The sequence below is a fragment of the Struthio camelus genome, chromosome 4 (assembly GCF_040807025.1).
Source record: "Struthio camelus isolate bStrCam1 chromosome 4, bStrCam1.hap1, whole genome shotgun sequence".
Lineage (NCBI taxonomy): Eukaryota > Metazoa > Chordata > Aves > Struthioniformes > Struthionidae > Struthio > Struthio camelus.
In genome coordinates, this window is record NC_090945.1 from 58,368,003 (window position 1) to 58,385,114 (window position 17,112).

General features: G+C 40.6%; 1 protein-coding gene across 11 annotated transcripts in view; it reads left to right on the plus strand.

Moving 5' to 3' along the window:
* Positions 1-17,112, plus strand: part of TEC (tec protein tyrosine kinase) — a 52,354-nt gene that overhangs the window by 9,211 nt on the left and 26,031 nt on the right. For 6 of the 11 annotated variants that reach the window (XM_068942945.1, XM_068942937.1, XM_068942943.1 and 3 more), the window contains one exon: positions 8,390-8,572. In XM_068942945.1, the coding sequence (XP_068799046.1) occupies positions 8,435-8,572 (138 nt within the window). In that variant the 5' untranslated portion in view covers positions 8,390-8,434. Of the gene's footprint in view, positions 1-4,593; positions 4,809-8,389; positions 8,573-17,112 lie in introns of all 11 variants that reach the window. The other 5 variants (XM_068942938.1, XM_068942941.1, XM_068942939.1 and 2 more) reach the window with 1 other exon arrangement.

Here is a 17,112-nt window from a genome sequence, read left to right on the forward strand (position 1 = left end):
AGAATAATATGGTAATCATCACTTCCCTCTAACCCAGTGCTTATCTGGAGGTGGGTTTCTCTTCTACAAGCCACATGCCTAATTGTTCTTCAGATCCTAAAAACCCAAACAGTCGTTTGAAAACTTTCTCTGACCTGAAGACTTCCTTGCAGCTCCAAAAGTATCACCCATTTCCTTTGCCAATCTCATCTTTGCCTGTTTCTTTAGTGAGCTGTTTAGTTATTGTTCCTCCTCCCTCGTTATCGCAAGAGGCTTTTGGGAGACAGCCGGAGGCAGCAGTTGTGTTTTGCCGGATGTATGGCCAGAGCTGCAGAGCCAGCCATGGGTGCCAGAGTAGCCAGCGTCTCTGCAGAAGTAAAGTTACTTGTACTGTAGCTGTGTACTGCTCCTCCAAATCAATGCTGAGCTGAGTGTTTTTTTGTTTTGTTTTTTTTCCTCCCTCTAACCTGGCATGAAAATACTTGCCAGAACAAAGAGGACCCACTCTCCCTCTGAAGGTACATTTAAAAAAGTGCAGAAAAGACCGATATACCACACACCACCCCCAGTGCAGACCCTGACCTTCTTTAGTCATGCTTTTTCTTCTCTTATGTCTCTCAGCTGAGGACCAGTTACATTTGGGCAAACAGAATGAACTAATAGTCATTACTTGACTCCTTTACCCATGCACACATGAATAGGCAAATCTTCTTGATGTCTGCCTTATCTGTCTACCTGCAGCTGAGCTGCTAACCCCATCCTGAAGTCCTGGGGGTGGCACCGCAGCTGCCAAGAGCGGTTACATGTCAATAAAAAATTAAGTTTACCATTTGTGTTGCACTTTATACGTGGTATTTAGAACTAGAACTGAGCAACAAAGTTTGGACCTGGGGAAGCCTGCTGCGTCCCTGCTGAGGGTTGAATATTAAGCATTGGTATGTAAAGGTAGGAGTGAGACTTGGATTTGGTCCTTATCTCAACAGAGTGGATTAGGCATCATGGAAATGGCAATATGTGCCACACCAGCCAGTTGTGTAGTTGGCTACAGCACCCTTAGTCCACTGTTTCAATTCACTGCTGTGATAGCTCTGCTTCCCTCATTTAAAAATTGGAAATCTACCTCCAAAAAGAAATCTTTTAAAAGAAAGATTTTTTTTGTTGTTTTTTACTGCCACCTCCAATTTAACTTTCTTTGCCTGGATCAAATGTATAATAATCAATGTTGCTAATTTTCTAACCTGTGATTTTGCGGACTGCTGCAGGAGCTTTTGTCAGAAGACCCAGTTGCGAATAAGTTTGTTATTTGACAAACTTATTCTCTTTGTGCTCTAAAGCAGCCGAGTATGAAAGGCTGTGATCTGGAAGCTGTGTGAATGTGGTAACTATGGCCAAGCCTGAGTTAGTAAAGCCTGCTGCTAGGCGGGGTATCTTAGTTTGTGTTAGCCTGCAGAGGGCTTCTGCTCAGCCCAAGGCCATGCGGATTCCCAGAAGAGGAGGTCATCTCTGAGAAGGTGCGAGATGGGTTTCTTCTCTGGGAGGCGTTGTGTAATTATAGTGTATTCCCTCAAAAGCTTATCATGTTCTATAACAAAAAAAGGTGATTGTTTTGGAAGCAGGGAGGGTATTTAACAATAATAGCTAATACTATTAGCTACTGCTCGATGCAGGTTGCAGGGCTGAGCAGGCAGTGACACAGAGCCCCCTTATGCATGTGGTTACAGTGATGCAGTTTTCTCAAGTGTAAAAAAACAGAATGGCAGAGTATTTGAGACTGTTACTGTTAAGAGATTTGCTAGATATGGCTTTGCATGTGTCTTCAATTACCTTTCCTATGGATATGATAACTTACAACTACCCTGCATATATCTGTACCCACGTGTGTGCACATGCAGCCTCCCTTCCCCCCTCCGCAATCGCATTAAGCAACTAGCTTTTCCTGTCATGTTGTTGTTACTTGGTGTGAGGAAAGGGGCTGGATGAAGTGATGGGTTAAACTTTAATTGGCTATGCGGCCGATTAGAGTTCTTACTTTTCTTCACCAAGCATTGAAAGAGGGGCAAAAATTACAGGCCTGGAGAGGTTGCAGCCTTCTCAAAGTCACTTGGCCTGCAATAAGTAAGGCGAGGAACAAGTTCATATTTAAAAAGACCTGGAACTCTTGGGTGATGCGTTTTGCTCATCTTTAGTTCAGGAATGAAACTGACTTTGTTTCTAGTCTTTGATTAAATCACAAGACAAACTCAGTACCTTTTGACTAGTGAGACAAATATGCTAAGTTGGGATACAATATAATGCAAGGGCTGAATTTCTGTTCTATAGCTAATACTATTTTATTTGAGCCAGTGATGCATTCAAAGGCTTTATATCTTTAAAAACAACAGAAGACTGAGCATGCAAAAGGTCAGGAGGCTGAGAAAAGCTTTGGATTTTGCTACTTTGACAGATGTTTCGGAATCCTTTTCCCCTCCTGTTTTCCTGCATACCAAACTATTACGTTTGAGCTCTGTTTTCTTCCAGCAAAGAACTTTACACATGCTAAAGAGGTTTTGATTGGAATAAGCTGTAGGCAAAACAGTCGGGGCAAGTTTACAGATATTGCAGGGCTATTAGGTAGAAGAAATAGCAAAAATTACAAATATTTAGCTCTAGAGGAGTAAAAATACAAGGAATTACTGAGAACAGTGAAAACTGCTCAGGCAATCCATTGTGTGGTATCCTGTAGTGCTGCTAACTCAAAATTAGTAGTAGATAAATTAAAACAAAAAGCCATGTAAACTTATTTGTTACATCATGGATCTTAAGAATGTAATTATTGAGCACAAGTTGCTTTCCCAGATGATTTACTCAGGAGGAAACTGAAGACGGTGTGCTATAAAGCTGTAAAAAGATACTTAGTTATGGGAGCGTGCTATTTAACGGAGGCCGTGATCACAAGCAATAGCTGAGTTTACAAATGATTTGGAGACGTGTACACTTAATTCTCCTAAATGCGATTGCATCATTGTAAGGGGAAAGAAGCCCTTTTGTTCTTCCTACTGCTTTCCCCAAGTTGTTCTGTGCATTTTGGATCTACTTCTCTTTTCCGATACTGGATCGGAAAACGACGAGTTGGTGGCTGAGTTTGCTGTGAGGAACCACCTCAATGCCAGCTGACCCTATTTAAGAGGGACTGTCTCTTTTTCAGCATTGTTTTGATCGTTTACCTACCCTCAGCTGCCAAAATCTCTCTAGCACTGGATAAGGACTTGAGCGATTTCACACCATTTGTCTGCCCTCTTGGATAGTTACTCCCAAATTTACACTGAAGTACCAAATGGACTCTGGTGAAGGATAAAAGTGTCTCTTTGTTTATCTACCCGTGTGTATCAATATTGGCAAGTGCGACTGACATCTTGCATTAAATTTCTACTTAAAATTTCAATGTTAAAAGGAAACAAATGCTGTTATTTTATAAAATGTAACCACCCCACTCCCAAGGATTTTCAGCAAACGTGTGCTGGCTGCAGTGCAGTACTCCTCCTGTGTGTGTACGTGAGCAGCTTTCCGCTGAACAAAGGCTCTCTTACGACATCACGTGCTTGTCTTAGATCATCTCCAGTCAGAGAGCTGTCACTGAGTTACCCCTTAACCTGCTTACTTTTTAACTTAAATATAGTGCATGCAAATACTTATACATAGTTGTGCCATGTGACAATAAAACTAAATTAGCCAGTTGATACTTTGGCTCTTAAACAGAGGTTGAAGTTCTATAAACTTTTAGGTATAGTTTTGAAACTTATTTGAAAATTAGCCCCCAAATTGCATTTCTGACTGTTTAAAAAAAGTAGTCTACAGATGGTAGTAGTGGTTTCTCAGAGCCTGCCGCTAAGAGAGGCGACAAAAGTGAATCCAATATGTTTGACTTCATTTTCTGGCATATGATACAATGCAGATAGCATTACAGTGTGTTTTTTTTTCCCTAAATTTCTATTTTAAAATTGTGTGACAATGATTTTAAAGTATATTTTTCTGCATTTGTACTTATATGAAATCTACTATTTAAAGAGACATTAATAATGATTATCTTTTATTTGCTGGAGTTTGAATCCACAGCATTAGATGTGGGGCAAAAAAACTCTCCTACCACTTGAAATACAAGGACAGATTCTGCAGTCCTCGCTTACATTGAATAGTAATTATTCAAATAAGCCTGTGCTGGATATTCATATAAATAACTATTTGCATGCGAGTAACTTGGTCTGTAGTTTCATGATAAAGCAATTTTGGCTTTAGCAGAAAAAACAGGGCCAGTTCTCCTCCTTTTCTTCTTCCTTCTGCCCTGTTCCTGCTCTTTACCCCGAACTGCAGTGTGCTGCCTTTCAGTTATGTCACTGTGGCTGTTTACAGTTCATGTTATGAACTGTCAGGGAATTGGTCTGAACTGATTTAAAAAAAAAAAAAAACACTGCCAAAAAGGAATTATTCTGGAGCAGTTTCAGATTTCAATCAGAATTACAAGGTGCCTCCTCTGTGTGCTTAAAACTGATTTATTTTTCCTTTAACTGCAGTACTGAATATTACATCTTAATTGATGTATTAAAACTAGGTGATATCTTTTCAATATTAAATTGACAGTGCTGGAATTACTACCAGTTCAGATTGATGGGCCCAAAATCTGAACAGCAGCAGTTGCGCAGAATGCTTGAGGGCAGCAGCATGAAACGCACGTCAGAACGCTGAGGATGCCGCTGAGGCGCCGAGGGTCTCTGCCAGACTGATCGTCTCTTGGGTGGCAGCCCATCAGCTTAGCCGCCCTAAGGCTTTGCATGGGAGAACCCCCCAATCACTAGGTAAATGTTACCGTTAAGGAGGAGTCGAAACTCAGAAAACAGAGTTCTAACTTGGTATTTTTTGTTTGTTTTTCAAACTCGTACTGTTGCAAAGACAAATATTGTCTATTGTCATTTGTTTTGACTGCTGTGGTAAGTATGTTTTCAGAATGCCTTTTTTTGAATGACTCAACTACTTGTGTGATACAAAGATTTGTGCCAGAAAGAGTCACAATCAATTATCACATTTGGACCAGAGAAGCCCTAGCCAAATTGGGATAGACTTTCATCTGTTTATTGAATTGTTTGAATGTTACAGGCGCTTACCAACAGCGTTACAGTGACTAATTGTTTTAATAAGAAAAGGCAATCCAAGGATTGGGAGTGGGAACCAGGAGATATGTGGGTAATGTTGCAACTGCTCAGGTTACTTAATAATTAATTTAATAAATTAACCTGACTCAAGTCTCCGTTTCTGCAGAGAGAAATGGAAAAGGTAGTGTATATTTATAAGGAGCTCTGCCCAATACAGACTTAACAGATTTAAGAATTATCTTACTGCTTATTTGTTTTGAGGAAAATATGTGATTTTGTGGCCACACTGATGAATATTTGTATAATGTGAAGGCTGTTCAGTAGATATTGATGGAGACTTTTGTGACCTGAGATTGCAAATGTTTGTCTGTTTTTTCTTCCCCCAAAATGCTGAGCATCTGTAACTCTTCCAGATTTCAGTCATCGTTATGAGTACTTAGCACCTCTGTGAATTGGATCGTATTTGTTATCGTGGAACTAAGATTCACAGGGGAACAGGGCAGTACCTGAGGTATTGTGAAAAGTTTAGGGTGGCACCATGAAACTCCCACAGCTGTTCAGAATAAGATGAATAACCTGTCATACAGACAGGCTTGGGAATAGTGGAATATTTAGAAAATGGGATGGAATATTTAGAAAATATTGCAGAAAAGCTCTAAAAACTGTACTGAAGTAAAAGAACTGGCATATAGGTTCTCTCAGAGGTAAGTGTGATTGTTAGAGGTCCTTCTCAAAGGGCTATAGGAAGTTTGGACAGTAATGACTGAGGGTTCAATTGTCCTGACCCCTGTTTATGGAAGTAGAAATGTGGCTAAAGCCACTAGCTTGGAGACAAAAAAAACAGATTTCTGTAACCAAATGCAGATTCAAAGATTGATCTTCTGATCTGGAAAAGTGTTTTAATCTGCAGAGATCTGCAATATAGGTAGTAACTCAATGTAAACAAATACCCATAGCTACCAGGTACAGACACTGACCAATTTTATTAGCAATGTGTTAATTTCTTAAAAGTGATTTTTGTCGAAAGGGTTTGGTTGGTCAAATTAACATGCACAAGAAGCAAAAGAGGACTGGCAGGGAAACCAAATATTTTAGCATTATCAATTCACTATTTCTAAGACAAATAACAATTACATTTTTTCATAAGTTGCCAATGGAAGACTTGTACTGTAGAGGGCACAAGGATTATTTTGAGTGGTAAAGCCTGTAATGGAGCCCCTATGATATGGCATACCTTAAGCTGATCTGAAGATGAAGGGTGTCATTTCACGTACTGTCACAAGAAATAATGAAGTGGTTCTGCCTAAAGCAAAAGGGGAGGAACTAAAGCAATTGTGGCTATATTTCACTTTATTTAAACTTTACTGTGTTAAGGTAACAGTGTGAGGAGGCCTGGGGCTTTTAAACCTTTTCTGTACAACTCTGTCAAATATATTATTTTGTCCATGCTAGAGTCAGATTGTCCACAGAGATAAGTGTACGTGCCTTTCCCAAGAGAATTTTGAAATACCTCCATGCAGTAAATAGGAGCATAAATCAAATCATCGATCAATTAGCAGCATAAATCTTTTGTGAGAACTGAAAAATCTTTTTATAGGTCAGAGGGAAGTTTCCTATTGATACGGAGACCTGCAATATTTACCTAGGGCTTGGATTTAAGTCAGCCCCGGCTCCCTCCCCACGGTTGGGAAGACTCATAGTCACTGATGCACCTGAGGATGGGCTGCTCCTTCTCTGAGAGGTGCCTTGCCCCACAGCCACGGGCTCGTGCCGCAGCTGCAGCCGAAACAGGGGGCCCTCTGCCGGGTGCGCACTGTGCCCGTGTGGGAGCTGCACCTCGCTTCAGAGCTCGCCCAGGGGCCGTGGTGCCAGCCCCTGCCACTGGCAGGTCTGACACAAAACCAGGAGAGCGAGAGGTAGCAAACACCAGTTTTCAGAAAGGGCTTCTCTGCAGCCTCTGCTGCACCTTGTCGCTGCCCCTGTGTCACCTCGTGCATTACGCTGCACAGACGGCTGTCTGCACTGCCTGCTGAAATGTTATTTTTGGTTGGATCCATTCCCTAGCCCTCTTTGCTGCACAGCTGGAGAAGCATTTGTACCAACACAATACAGGGTGGTGCAGAGTGGCAGGAATGAGCAGATGAGGGAGAAGGTCAGCTGTGCTTAAGTTGGCAGCATTGCAGAAAAATTGGGTGCCATTTGCTGCCTTGCGAGGCACTGGAGCCAGATTTGCAAACAAAGTAGCTGTGGGTGCGTTTGTTTTGATGCACCCATAAGCCCGTCCTACAGATATCAATTATTGAGCGAAACTTTAAAGCAGCCTGACCTTACTGCCCAATGAGAACTGTCAAAAGTAAGTGGTTTAGCTTTTTGGTGGTCAATATGAAATCTTTTGAAATAGAACGTGGAGGGCACATATTTAGCACTTTTGAGAAAAATAGGCTTCTTTAATTCTTGCTTCTCAAACTGATATCCTCCTAAATCACCATTTGCTTGTGAAAATTTTCATTAATATAATTGGGGTGAATTTTCAAAATGGCTTCTGCCGATCCCTATTCAAGTCTGTATATCAAACTTTTGCAAATAACGTTTACGTATGGGCAGACCTTAGCAATTAAAATCTTGTTGTTTCAGGATATAATAAGCATCACCTTTCTTTCCCCCTCCCTTACTCCCTACCCCCCAGAGCTGTAGTTTGATGTGGTACTGGGGTTTTTCCTCTCCTAATCTGGGGCTCCACATGCCAAATGCAGGCCATGCTGCCTGCCTTTGCAGGCTGGCATGTGGAATCTGGAAATGAAATAAAAAATACGGCATTGAACCGTCAGTACACGGCAAGGGACAGAGTTTCACCTAGAATTTCTAGAACTTGACAGAGTTAAGTTTTAGAATAATTTTTGTTTTACAAAATGTGTTACAATAGGTGATGTAGTGGGAAACTGTTTGCCTTTGTGGTGAAGGATAGTTGTTCGCTGCTCTTTGCATGTAGTATGTCGCAAAGTGCTCAGCCATGTTGCCTGTGACGTAGGCTGCAACGTCTTTTCTTTCATATGGGTCAGGTACAGCTTCAGGCTTCCTGGGAATGTGTCAGTGCAGCCCTCAGTTGAGCAATGCCTAAACTTTCTTGTCTAATAATTAACTTTTGTAAACTTCCAAGTGCTTAGGATGAGCTCCAGCTTTCTGTATTTTCAGGTAGCTTCATTTACAAGCAGAAGCTCTCTCTGCTACAGAAATCTGTAGATCTCTGATCCTCCAAAATGCAACAATGATTTCTCTCGTCTTCACAGGAACTGATATTCAATGGCTGGAAACAGAGGTGCCAAGAGGCTGAAATGAATATGACTACTATCCTACAAGAGATTTTGATTAAAAGATCACAGCAGAAGAAGAGGACCTCTCCTTTAAACTACAAAGAGAGGCTTTTTGTGCTTACAAAGTCCATGCTAACGTACTATGAAGGTCGAGCGGAGGTAGGAAATACAAATTTATACTACGCTGTCTCTGTTCCTTCTTGCTTTGGTATGCTGTTAGGTTTTTTTGCGACAGTGTATCATACTTGTCGGGAACTGATGGTGGCAATGAATGTGAGTGGCAATGAATGTGAACTACCATCTCCCTTTTCTCTTATTTATAATGTAGGTTTAACCAAGGTGCAGGAAACTTGCATATCTGATAGCCAGTGTAAACTAGCTGTGATTAGGGCAGTAGTATTGCCAGGATGCCAGGGATGATGTGAAACAGCTTTTATAGCTGGTCATCAGTGCTGGTTTCTTTCTGTCTCCTCTTCTCTGGTTTTATTCCTGAGCATTTCTGGCTGACGGGCTGTGGCATAATTTTACTGCTGGTAAATATCAAGGCTTTGTCAATCACTTTTAATAATTAATTCCTAACTGATTTTTCCATCATTCTTTCTGAAGTTTTAAACTAATGTGGCTTTTTCTAGCCTTTTGAATTCTGTGCTAGAAAGGCTTTGGCAAGAAGTTTACCTGTTCCCCTTCTAATGGGACACCCTTTAGTGCCACTGTAGGTTCTTACAGGGTATCTCAGGTAGGGTCCGTCCTCATGGAAGAGTTTGCTGGAAACTTTGATGTTTGGGATCCATCTCCCATCAGTGCATAAGCCTCTTACATGAGTTTTGTGGAAATTTCAAAACGAGCTTGCTGATATCGCTAGGCTAAAGCTGAGGAGTGGATTTTGGACGGGGGGCGAGGGGAGAGGGAAGGCGTTCACCAGCCTCGTGTAAAATGTGGTAGTGAGAATGTTAACTCATGGGTTGGCAGGTCTCTGGCGTCTGCCTTTGAGTGTCTGGGGAAAGTAAAGGAAGACATTTTTCACAGAGTTCACTGTGAAGGCTGCTCGTGTTACTGTATTGCAAAAGGCAATGGCTTCCTCCTGTAGATGTCCTAGCACTGTATGCAAGGGCATGCAGCAGCAGTGCGCCATATGTTTAGGTGTGGCCTTCAAGCTTGACCAGTGCAGTGGTGGCTGCAGCCTTCCCAGCAGAAGGGTGGAACCTCACTGCGGAAGCTGGGGCAGAGTGCAGCCAGCCTGCGTTTCAGCAGCACCTCTGCTGAGGTTGCTACTGCAAACAGTAAAAGATCAATGCTATCACAAGGTGACAAAAAGGCAGAGAAATCTTACAGTTACCGTTGATTTTTGGCAGTGTTCACTGTAAAGGTCGTTCCTTTCACACCTGGAATGTGATTGGGTTTTAAATTAAACAAGTATAAAGAGAAACAGCATTTGATAGGAACAGTGCATTGCAGACCAAGTTCTGCTCTCATTTGCACTAGAATGAACTATTTAACTCGGTAATTGAAATGAAGCTCAAGGTAATTTTTCTTTGACAGCACTAACAGTCCATTATTGTTCCTACTTTCTACGTAAATTCAGTTACACTAGGAGTCAATAGTGTAAATTAGGCAAATCCTTTGACCAGCGTTTTTTGAATGAGCACCAGACTCAACTTCATCAAGATCTACCTGCCCCTGGAGTGTCCCACCATATCCTCAGATTTTCCACTTACCTGAGGCTGCTTTCCAGAAATATTGCAATACTGAAGGACATTAAAATGGCAGCAATAGCTAGTGGAGAACCTGTGCTCTGAAAAGCCATTCAAGAAATAAAAGTTAATGGAGACTACCGTGCAACCTGTTGTGTCAGATGTCTTAGCTCTGGTGAAAGAAGGAGGTACGGAAGAGCTAAGGCTTGCCAAGTGTATTTCTCTGCCAGAGTGAAGCATATACAGAGCTTACACTTGCAGCAGAATTGAGCATGAGCTTGCTCACCATGCTCCAAGGCCACAGTGGAGTATTATAGTCACCATTCTCTGCATATAGCTTAGACACAGTCAGGGCTTATCTTGTGTTAGCTTAACAGGTTTTGCAGGTCTAGCTGGTGTCCTTTAAGAAGTTGCCATTACCTTTCTCCTGCGGGTTAGTACCCCTTTGGCTAAAATACCCTTCCAGGAGACAGTTTAAATCCTCACTCAAATCCATCAGTCTATCAGTTTTGTTTGTACCGAAATTGAGTTGGACTGCTGACTGAGTGCCCTTAGCTGTGAAAGGCACTAACTTCAAATTTTCCAGCTTGAGAGCAGGACTGTTGGGGTGAAACTATATGTTACGTGTACATCAGCCTAACAATTTGCTGCTGAAAGGGATAGGTCCAACTCTGCCCTGTCCTAGGTTTGCAGTGCCCCTCCCTCCCCTAGCTGGCCTGGTACTTTTTGGACTCCATACTGAACTGAATAAACCTACTAATCAGCAGAAAATTTTTTTTTGTTTGCTTGCTTGTTTGGTTTTTCCACTCTGGATTAGCATTCTGCTGGGTTAGCAAGCTGAATTAGCTCCGTGCAGGATCCAACAAGCACCAGAGGTGGTGCCAGGTGGCAGAGGAGGACAGGAGGCCTCCAACTGTTGACATCAGCAACAGTTGATGCCAGTTAGACTGGCTCAACCATAACATGTAGCTTTACAACCAGTGCCTCAAGACCTCTCCATTTTCACTCTTCCTTGCACTTTAGAGTCTTTTAATGTTAATCAATGAGCCATTTATTTGATCAAGAATATTGTCTGAAAATAATGAGCTCCAGTTTTACAGGGAAGATCTGTGAATATTTCATTTCAGCAGTACTTGGGCTCTACACTTAGGAAAAAATAAACTTTCTGGTGACTCAGTTCTCTGTCACATAGTGGTAGTTGTTTCTTTTGTTTCAGTTGTACAATGACACAAAAAAATGGACATTTTTATTAGTAGGCTTTTTTAGGTCAGTGATGGTGATTGTAAATCTCTATTTACAGTAAGGCACTTGTATATTCTGGCTGAAGTACTTCCTGCAATATAAAGTCATTAGAGATTAAAGTAACTCTGGTACCTCTGAATACTTGGATGTTTATTGTGGAAATCAAATGTGACCCGCGGTATACTAATTGAATTCAAAGATACAAGAGGTAAAGGATAGGTACAGACTGATTTAATTTCAAGGTTGATAATGTTGACAGTTTAGGTTGGTGAGATTGACTTGGGATTTCTAAACCAAGAGAATCCCATAGCCACATTTTAGTCATATAACTGCAGCGGCAGCCGTCTGTCAAGAGCGGCTGAATTCTGCTCCTCTAGGCAAATGTATGATTCCCAAAGTGGTCACTGGCCAATATGTATTTTTTTTTTCTTTCTCTCTCCATTTTTACTTCAATGGGAATTTGGCAGAGAAGTAACTTGACAAAGAGTTCAAGAAGATCCCGGGATCTGTGTTCATATGAGTAATCACACCATTTTATTTGAATAAGGTTAAGTTAAACCTTGTTAACCAGACTAGTCACTGCTCATAAAAAGTGTGGGCAGCTCACCACTGTAAATAAGGCAACAGAATTAGATACTTGCTATGTCTGGTGACAGCAGTGGAACATTTATAACAAAAAAAAAAAAAAAAAAGCATTCAACCATAGAAAATGTTGTTCTCGCAGATGCCTCTGCGTCTTCTGACTGACTGTATGCTGCGCGCTCGGGGTGTGGGGGAGTTCAGCTGGTGTATTTGACCAGAAACTGCATAGGATATAAGACAGAAAAAATAAAGAACAGTTTTTATGTGTGACAACGTGCCATTTAGCTACTTGAGCAATAAACAATATCTAATAAACATGACTGTTAGCAGCAGGGTGAAATGTTGTTTAAAAATGTTCATGACCTATTAAATTTTTCTTTACATGTGCTTTCAAGCAGCTCAGACACTCCATCATATTTGCAAGGTGGTACAGAATGCCTATGGTGAAACTGGAACTGCACTATAGTCATGAGAAGGAGAAATGTAGCATCTACGCTAAGACATGTTGTTGGAACATAAGTCATAGGGGTAGTGTGTAAATTATCAAGGAAGTATCGCTACAGAATCAGGAAAGAGGCTGGGTTTCAAGACTCGTTTCAAAGCATGGAAAACTGGGGAAGGAGAATCCTGTTTAAGAGTGTCGCTGTAGACTTATCAAGCCAGTTTTAAATAGATTTATGTAGGTGGTGGTAGCTACATCAGTTTGGGAAAGGGGAGTAATAGTCAGAATACTGTAGGCATGTGAAGATTACTTGCTCATTGGGACTGAGGAAGTGGGTTAGCTAGCCAGACTAAATACCTGGGCAGTAAAACCTATGCCTGCCCTCATTGTAGGCAGGTCCTCTTGCTAAATTCTCAGTCACCTTTGCTGCTCTTGCTCCACTCCTCTGTAACATATTAGCTCTGTCTCTGTTGTACCTGTGCTAACTGACCTTAAGAAAAGGTGGAAAGCTGTGGCAATTCTGGGAAGATGAACTTGTCTTGTTTTAGGTAGCCTAAATTAAATCAGTCTTCAGGTTGCTGTCATTACTTTGGGGTAAATTCAGCTCTGGCAAATGAAGGAACTCTGCTTCAGTGGAGCTGCACCTCCATATATTCAGGCGAAATTGGGCATTTTTCCATTGTCAGGCCTTATTTCATCTGGCGTGTACAAGCAGGCTTTGCCTGTTGAGGGTTCCTGCATTACGCTTAATGGTAACAGCTGAATACATTGATTGCAGTGTAACTTCCCCAAATAACCTGATGGTAAAGGAAAGCCATGTAGTGATCTAGTGAGGAAACAAGGATAAATGTGATGCTTGTAATGTGAAATATTTTGTCAGGAAGCATCCTCTGGGTTTTTTGCGTGCATGCATGATTTAAAACTCGGTATACTACTTCAGGTATACTTCTGTTCATTTTGATAAACTATTTTCTTCTAAAAAATCGGAAAAGACTAATTTGTATGAAATGAATAAGCAGTTAAGTGACTTTGAAATAAACCTGCTTGTCAGAAAGCCAAATATTTAATGAGTCATTAAAATAAATATCATCAGGATTTTTTCTGTATTTTTGATCAACAGCAACTTAACTAAAGTTTTAATAGGACTTTCTCCAAAAAGGTAATTTCATTGTTAAGGGAGTACAGGTTTGAAATCCAAGGAGGCATCTGTGGAAATAACTTGACATATACATGGACCTCGATATATTTGGCTACTTTTGTCAATAATGGCCTCACGTTTTGTATGTTCAACTTAGTGCTCTGGAGTTCATTTTCAAAGGTGCAGTATATCTGTACTTCCAGCTGACTCTGTTTGGGGAAAAAAATAAGCCCTAGTGTTAATCTAGGAGTCCACCTTAATCATCAAAATTGGAAATATTTCTGTAAATATCAGCTAAGCAGTTTTATCTAGAGAGGAAACTTGGTTTACAGCTCTACCGCTGTCCCTCAGAGCTGGTGACTCCTGGTGCAAAGTCGTTGTGCGCTCTCCTTTGAAGAGCGTCTTAGCTGCTGTTGGAACTGTGTCTTTTATTCCTCTCAAGTTAGCCGAGGCTGACCAAGACAGATGGCAGAGAAATAGCAGTCAAGCTGCCATGGCCGCTGGAGCACTGCATATACACTTGGTTTGTCCTGTTTTTCCTTGTGTCGCCATCTGTTGTACTATTGTTAGTTGTTTCTCAATGAATTCTCAGAAGATACATCTGAATTTGTCCTTGTTTGGGCAAGGTGAACTGTATGAAGAGATGAGGGAAATCTGATGGCCCTGGCTGGAGTTGGCTTATTTCTTTGTTCCACAGTAGTGGTGATAGCAGGTAATATGTATTTCACACAAATTTATTTAGGTTCTGCTGACAGATAGCGATCTTGAATTCAAAGTGCCACCAGACTTGAGGTTTGTGCTTTATACAGCACTTTAGTTGAGGGAAATTCTTTGAGGTGAAGGCAAGACAGTCATTAAGACAAGTGCTAAAGCACTTCTTGTCCCTGGAGCAGTTGAAAGGAGCTGGTTTGCGCGAGTTAGCTTGTTATTTTGTTGGTTTGAAAAATTTCTTGTTAGATGTCTCTCATGAGAGTGCAGTGCTTTCACAAAGCTGAGGCAGATCCAAACATAATTTTTTAAACTGTAATTAATGTGCTGATTAATATCTTTGTATCTTGGAGTTGTTGAATGTTCCCTTTCACTGTGATATTTATGTCTACCTCAGCTTCCTTTGCAGTGGTACTCTTATCAGCTGTGCGCTGCTCTGTGTGGTTTAGTTACTGTCCTCCCACACACCAAGCAGCATGCTCCCATTGACCTTTTCAGCCCCCATCAGCTTACGCTGGCCTTGAGTATGCTTATGAATGTTAGATTAACTTAACATCTTTGTTTACTCACGTTCACTGTATAGATTACAGTTTACAGTGACAAAGGGTTTACATCAGGTTTTGCATTTTCAAAAGGTGTGGGCCAAACCCTGGTCCCCGGCCGGGCTGGGTTATCCTGTGCGTGTTTGAGTGTAATGGGGGTCTGTCACGTCAAAGCGCAGGTGAAACGCGGAGGGTCGGTGCTGGCCTGTTAGCTCTGCAGGGGCTGTGCCGACCTCTCGAGAGAGGACGCCGGGGTAGACACAGCACTTGCCTATCTATTGCTATGTGGAAACCATTTGCTGTAGAGAAGGCAATGAATAGCCCCAGAGGGGAAAAGATGAAGAGCCTTACTTAGAAGGATGCTACTATGGTGTCAGAGAGAAGATTTTCTAATGAACTGACCGTATCTTCCCTGACACTAGCGGAATCTGAAGATATTTGCCATCAGACTTACATTAAGACAATCCTGCATAAACAGATGGATTTTTAACTAACAAAAATGGACCAGGATTTAGATGAAAAAATGAAGAGTGGAAAAAGTTAGACATTCTTGCCCATTCCTAATTTTGAAAGTATTTTCCTAAAGAAAAACTGTCTTCTGAAAGAGTTTTGTTTTGGTTCTTTCAATTTGAATAAAGAAGAGACAGAAGCTACTGAAATGATCATGATGATATTTTAAGGAAGGAAAAATAACTTGAAGAGCTCTAGGGCCCATTCTAAAGCTGCAGGTTGCAGGGTAAAATTATGTAGCTGTATTGCAACACTAGTCTTGTGCAAATACTTCCTTTGGAGTATAACAATATGATGTAGAGTTCCATAATCCTATACTAATTACTTTCTTATAGTTTTTTCTTTTTCCCCTCAACAGAATATCAATATGTATTAGTTCTACTGTTACTTATTCCTATGGTGATTATCCTTTATTATTTTTTAACTTAATTAGCCTGATTCACTACAGTTTCCTTAGTCGTTGCATAGGTAACTTAATTCTCTGCATAAATGAGAGCTCAGTCCATTATTAAATAGCTTCTTATGACATCAGTACACTGGTTACTCTTCTTTTCTACCGTAAGACGAATAGCTTCAGAAATGAGAGGATTGGCAGAGCATTTTTTTTCTGTTCCAAGTCCTATATGTATGTTAACGACTGAATTTTCTTATACTACTTGAAAGTTTGCACAATAACTTCATAGCTAGACCTGGAAGAGGACTGTGAGTTTGCTGCTGTTTTTCTTCTAGGCAATAGAAGCAGCTGTACCCTTTCCAGGTGAATGATGTAGAGATCTTTAGCTGTACTCACTTTGACCTGTCTTTGCAACTGTCTTAGGCTGTGGCTTTAGGTCAGTTTAGCTCTTGGAGTGTATCACACTGCTTAGCAATTTTTAATGCAGTAAAACATGATTTTTTTTTTTTGCTCAACATTGTCAGAAAGAGACTAAATCAAAATTCTTAAAGTGCAGTCAGGATAGACTGTTGATTCAAAAAAAAAAAAAGTTTTATATGAGAAGTAATGGCTAACAGTGGCTTGCAGCATAAATTATATTGCTGAATAAGTACCAGATTTACAAATAGGTAAACAATAATGATGTATTTACAAGTTAGCCCACCTAAAACAATACTTGTCATGTCCATCTGTATAGAGAATATTGTGGTTTTATCTCTTATGAAAAGTTAATAAGTGAATGAATATTCATGACAATATAGGAGGCTTTTCAAACTTCTTCCTGAGAAGGTCTATGTTAAAACGATACTTAGAATATGGGCAGCCACTCTTTATAATTTTGTTTGTATAATACTTCTGTAATAACTATAGCCATTGCTTCTACAGATTACCAGTATTTGGAAAACAGTTGCAACTACCACAGATTAGTTACCTATCCTTTGTCATGGTATTCTGGGGAAGAGGAAGGTTGAACTGTGACTGCAGCTAGTATACCTGAGAGTTTGTTCAAAGCAAATACAGTAAGTCAGCTTTATTTTAGGAAATGAGGTAGATGAAATAGTAGGAATTAATTATCCAAAAATACAGCTGCACATAAAGCTGGTCAGAATTTTTAAGCTATCAGGATGCATGAAAGAGAAGATGGTGTTCTGCAGCAAAAGCAGCAGAAACCTCACAGGAGAAGCAAAAAGGGGTCAGTAAGAAGGCACCTAAGAGAATCTAAGAAGAAAAACTTGAGAGAGAGAGAGTTTGGATAGAATGAGCAGTTTGACAGATTGAACAGTGAAGCTGTGTCCTTTCTGGGTTGAGAGTTGTGTGCTGTGTTTAAGATTCAGGGAAATAAGTTTTGTACTTGTTTTTTAAAAAAAACAAAAACCAAAAAACTTGTATCATAAGCAGAAATCCTTGACTG